At 38.5% G+C, this 5,504-nt stretch overlaps 2 protein-coding genes across 4 annotated transcripts; both read right to left on the reverse strand.

Moving 5' to 3' along the window:
* Positions 1-657: 657 nt before the first annotated feature.
* On the reverse strand, positions 658-2,253 carry LOC127136915 (uncharacterized). Its single transcript, XM_051063424.1, has 4 exons — positions 2,197-2,253; positions 1,209-1,365; positions 904-1,073; positions 658-828 (listed from the first exon to the last, which is right to left on the reverse strand). The coding sequence occupies exons 1-4, from the start codon at positions 2,251-2,253 to the stop codon at positions 658-660; spliced, it is 555 nt and encodes a 184-aa protein (XP_050919381.1).
* Positions 1,647-5,232, reverse strand: LOC127074896 (putative pentatricopeptide repeat-containing protein At3g16890, mitochondrial). 3 transcript variants are annotated; one of them, XM_051016305.1, is made up of 3 exons: positions 2,848-5,232; positions 2,449-2,518; positions 1,647-2,314 (listed from the first exon to the last, which is right to left on the reverse strand). In XM_051016305.1, exon 1 carries the CDS (start codon positions 4,993-4,995, stop codon positions 2,920-2,922), a length of 2,076 nt encoding a protein of 691 aa, XP_050872262.1. In that variant the 5' UTR covers positions 4,996-5,232; the 3' UTR covers positions 1,647-2,314; positions 2,449-2,518; positions 2,848-2,919. The 3 variants fall into 3 exon arrangements, with proteins under 3 accessions (XP_050872262.1, XP_050872263.1, XP_050872261.1); XM_051016306.1 differs by having other exon boundaries at positions 2,425-2,518; XM_051016304.1 differs by having other exon boundaries at positions 1,647-2,518.
* Positions 5,233-5,504: the final 272 nt, after the last annotated feature.

Below are 5,504 nucleotides of genomic sequence, written 5' to 3' on the forward strand. Positions count from 1 at the left end.
ATGATAATAAACCATGATGATGATGATGTATCATTGCAATCAAGATGAAGACCAACATCCTTTGAGAATCACAAAAAACCCTAATTCACAGTCCAATCCTCAGATGGCCAATGATCAGTCAGTAAACCCTAGGCTTGCACTTTGACTTCCTCATCTCCTGGTCAAGACTTGTGAGGATGACTTGCACAATGTAACCACATGATATGCAATGTGCAATGCCTAATGACCTAAAAATGATATGCAATATGATTAGCTAGTCCCAAGAGAGGAGGGCAAATTTTGAGGTGTTACACTCTTGTCCATAAAAATAGCAGTGTCAACCAAATAAAGCAGGTATGCTCTCAATGCATGCGATCTATGGAGCGTCACCTACTCATTATCACCATGTGCCTATTGTGCTCTCAAGATATCAGCCTCATATACCTTCTTCAGGTATTCAAATCTAGCATGAGCACCTCTGGTCTTATCCAACTCCTCTTTCGTCTCCCCTGGATCAGCCCCAAGATACGCTACCATCATCTAGAGTGCCTCGTCTTTGGTCATCCTCCCATGATCTAGGAATCTCCCCCTGATCAGAAGATGTAGCAAACACGAGACATCATCGAGTGTGGTAGACATCTCATCATACAGGAGATGAAACGACGAGGTCTCCGAGTATCATCTCTCCACGAATGCATTAAGCATCCCGTGGTTGACCGTAGTATAATCAGTCATGCACAAGTCCTTCAGACCAGATAAAGACAAAACTGATTGAAACCAATCCTCATTCGGAAGAGGCAACACAACAATCTTCCCCATGTGGTTAAGAAACTTCTGCAGATCACGCTCCTGAAACTTGTTAGAAATAATCAATGTCATAAATAAAAACTAACCAAAAAAAATAAAGAATCCAACTAATGCTACCTCTTTGTCCCATATATGTCTGTCACTATGGTATGGATACATAGGTAGTAAGGAAAAATCAACTGGACCACCTCCAAAAGTCTCTGGCTCAACATCCGCATCAGCTTCACCCTCCGGAGGTGGCACTGGATTAACATCATCATCAGTAAAAGATGAGACATGAGGTGGGACTGGATCAACAACATCATTAGTATGAGGTGGGACCGGATCAACAACATCGTCGGTAGGAGGTGGAATTGGTGAAAGCTGATGCCTGAGGGAGGATGTGGGGAGTGATGCGTCAGATGGTGAATCTCATCTCTTACGGGAAAAAGAAGAAGAAGAAGATGGAGTGGCATGAGGAGAATCACGAGCCACAGAAGTAGACGGCTCTTCCTGACCAGAGGGACTAGGAGCCTCCAAAACCTGTTGACTCTTCTCCCGCCGAACAGTACGTGCTGAGCTACCCTGGCATGCCTCAGTCTATCATGTATATCAACCATTATGCTTGTAAGTTAAAGTAAGGCAAACCATTAGTGTAGGCAAACAACACACAAGCAAGAAAATATAATAAAAAAATTAAGTATAAAATTTTGGAGACGCATCTTCGAAATATGGAGGAAACTAAAACGTTGAATTATTCCGGAGATACATATCTGAAATTTCCTACAAAAAATTAAATGCTGAAAAGTTCTGGAGATGCGTCTCCGGAATTTTCTACAACTCAGAAGATGCGTCAATGGCGTAATGTACCACATGCAAGCTCAAAAAAATTGTTTTGATCATCAATTTCAGCCAACAAACAACTAATACATATGACTAAACTATATTAAATGTGATTTCTACTCATTTTTAACCCTAATCATTGATTTCTATTCATTTACACCAAAACTCGAACATTTATCAAAAACTCAAAAAACATAAAAGAAATTGTTGTTTTTGATGAAGTTTGATGTTCCCTTGAGCCTTGTTGAATGAAATTTGATTTGGTGTAAAGAAGAAATTTGAGAGAGGTTGAAGTTGAGTTGAGTAAAATGTGAAATGAGGAAGGAGAAGAGTCTGACGTGACTTAACCTCCAAAATATTCCAGAGATGCATCTCAGAATATTTTAACGTTACTTGATCTTTTGGTGTGTTCGGAGATGCATCTTCGAAAACTGAAGATATTTTTAGAATTTCGTGTGATACATAAGAAGCATATGGGGTGCATTAAAAAATCTTTAAAAAAACGCTGCTAACTATTCTTCTAGAATCTTTAAGTGCACTCAGACTTCTCCAATCAATTGGGCTTCTTGGATTGCCTAGGGCCAGTACCTCTTCTTCAATAGGGCTTGTGGTCTCTTCTTGAATTAGACTCGTAACAAATTCCATTGGAATTTCGCATCCAGCTTGTGAATTTGGAATTCACACAATATATGAGAGAAAATGATCACTGCAACATCCGCTCTTTATCAACATAATACACAAGTGTTGCAGAAGTACAACTACAACTATAATGCAGAGTCTACAATATTAGAGATAAATGAATAGTGCTGAAATCACCTGAATGGAAGAATAGAAACCAACCTCTTGCATTATAATTGAAATCCACAACCCAGTGGAACGGTAGTTTATGCGACTAATCCTTTTCCATGTGCTGCCATAAATAAGTTTTAGGAAAGATTTATCATATCACTACTAGATCCGACTATCATACACAGATACTCCATTTTAGATAAAATATAAAATATCTGTACTAAATATATATCGAGTATCAGACAGATACTGTGAAGGTAACATACAGATAATCAATTGATTGGTATATATAATATAAACTCTTACTAACATTTAAAGTTTCTAACAAAGATCTCCAAAATTCAATTAGAACCCAATGGGTTATTAAGTACATACATGTGCATAACTAACTTATGCATTCTACCATATCACAAATCCTCCATGTCAACAGAGCTTTATAATCTAACGTACCTGTATCCCGTATCCTCTATCAATATCTTCTCTGCAAAACTGTCAAAAATATAGCACCATCCAAAAACCAGTCTATGAATCAGGAATACAATTCAAAGATATTCCTTTCTGTCTGCATCTTTCTATGATCTTTTGAGCCTCTTCAACACTATCTTGCCGAACCAATGCCTTAACAATTAAGTTACATACATATGAATCAGGAGAGCAACCATTTTGCTCCATCGAGTAAAACATTTTCTTGGCTTCCTCTAATCTCCCAGACACAGATAGTGCCTCTATAAAAGCACTATACGTGTAACTGTCAGGATTCAAGCCAGATTTCGACATTGAATCGAAAAGCTTTTTAGCTTTGTCAACCCTATTCATCCTACAGAAAATTTGAATCAAAGAGTTATAGGAATATGTATCAGGGCTTATTCCTTCCTCTTGCATTCTTCTTAAAAGTTTCGTTGATCTCGCAACATCGCCGATGTTACATAAAGACCGAACCAAGATATTGTAAATAATAGCATTTGGTTTGACACCCCATTCAATCATCTCGTTAAAACATTCAAAAGCTTCCTCGGTTCTCTTTCTTCGGCAGAGTCCATCAATTATAGAACTAAAAGTGAAGATATCAGGTGTAAGTCCGTTTTCTAAAACCATCTCTAGCAACTCCCGTGCCTTAACTATTGATCCGTCTTTGCAATGGCTATTAATTAGGATATTGAAAGTAACAAGGTTAGGAGTGAAGCCTCTAAGTTTTTTCATCTCTCTGAAAACCTCGGATGCTTTGTCCATCATGTTTGCTTTGCAGAAGCAATTAATCAACATGTTATATGAAACAACATTCGAAATCAACCCATCGTTAATCATTTGATCGGATATTCGATCCCCTTCCTCTCTCCGCTCATCCTTGTACAAAGCTTCAACAAGTATAAGATAAGTACCAATACCCGGCTTGACACCTTGCTTCCTGAAAAATTCAAATATCTCGCACGCTTCTCTCGATTCAACTCCCTTAACCAAACAAGCCATTATAACATTGAAAACAGAACTGTCGGGAGCATAACCTCTAGCTAATGCTTTTCTGATAAACACAGTCATCTCTTTTGCCATAGAGTTATTCGCAAGGCAATACAATACCGTATCACAAGCTAACTTACCGAAACAACCACGTTCCTCCCTATCTAAAAACTCAGACAACAACACAAACGCCTTACTCGGATCAACGCAACGGAAAATCCCGTGAACCAATGTCCTAACAGTAGCTTCATTTAAACAAACATTACTCTCCTTCATCTTATCCAAAACCCCAAAAGCTTCATCAACCCTCTTAGCATTACAAAACCCATCAATCAATATAGTGTAAGTAAAAACATTCGGAAAAAGTCCCTTATCTTTCATTTGTCGAATCAAACGAAGCGCCTCATCGACAACACCGGTCTTACAAACACCATGAATAAGAATATTGTAAGTAAGCCTATCAGGAAAACAATGATCACCAATCATCTGTTGGAACTTATGATAAGCCAAATCAATAGAATTTGATTTAACCAATGCATCAATAAGAGAATTATACAACCTAGTAGTTGGAGCAATACCCATAAACGAAATTTGACCAAAAACATCAACACAATATCTAGCTAAACCAAGTTTCCCCCAACTACCCATCAAAACACATAACAAATCTTCAGTGACCCTAAAACCTGATTTGTGAACATCGTTAAGAAATTCAGCAGAAAGAATCACAGGGCCGTTTCTGTGTAAGGTGTTACCTAAAATGCGGTGAATGGAAGAGGTGTTTGCCAAAGAAGGGTTGATGGTGGAAACCCATGTGTAGAATTTGATGGAGTGTAATGGGTTTTGAATGTTTTGGAAGATGGTTGAGAGTGAAAGGGGTGTGAGGAGTAGTTTTTTGGAATGGAGTTGGTGGTTGAGTAAGATGACCCAATCGGAATTGGGTTTGGAGAGGAGTTGTGAGAGGTGGGAGTGGTCAATGGGTGGTGTTGGGTTGGGTGGTTTTGTGCTGTGATTGGGAAAGGTGATGTTTTTGAATGGAGATGGAGATGAAGATGAAGAGGGTCTGAGTGTGATGTTGGGTGGCATTGGAGATTTTGAGCGAGTGATGAAGTTACGATTGGTAAGTGTTGACGAAGCTATGGCCATGGAAGATTTGCGATGATTGAGGGTGGATGCGCGACACGACCAGCCCGAATCATGGTTTCGGCTGTAACCTTAGATTTTCCTTTTTCAGAAATTAACGTTGGATAACTCAAAATATATTTTCTTTTCTTCTACTAAACTTATTAGAGAATTGCAAAAATTACGATGAAGCAAAGTTTCTTAAGCGATTATCTAATGCAATACTTCATATTGGAAACTGCGATTGTGGTGCCTCTTAAACTAACGAAGTTAATCTCATGTACAGCAAATCAAAAGGATAGCGTTATCATTAGCATTTTAGCGTCCAAGTTAAATTAGGGTTCAATATAATCTTCGTGATAATGGAGATTAGAGATTGTGTATTTGAAAACTCTTTGGGAATGCATTTATATCTTGGGTCCAATGGATCGGATAGAATAAATGGGCCTATTCATATTGAGCCTTTGTCCGACACAGAACAGTTGCCCCCAAGACTCATCGGGTACTCAAGAATGGTTGTTCATGCGTCGACT

This window comes from Lathyrus oleraceus, chromosome 4, assembly GCF_024323335.1.
Source record: "Lathyrus oleraceus cultivar Zhongwan6 chromosome 4, CAAS_Psat_ZW6_1.0, whole genome shotgun sequence".
Classification (NCBI taxonomy): domain Eukaryota; kingdom Viridiplantae; phylum Streptophyta; class Magnoliopsida; order Fabales; family Fabaceae; genus Lathyrus; species Lathyrus oleraceus.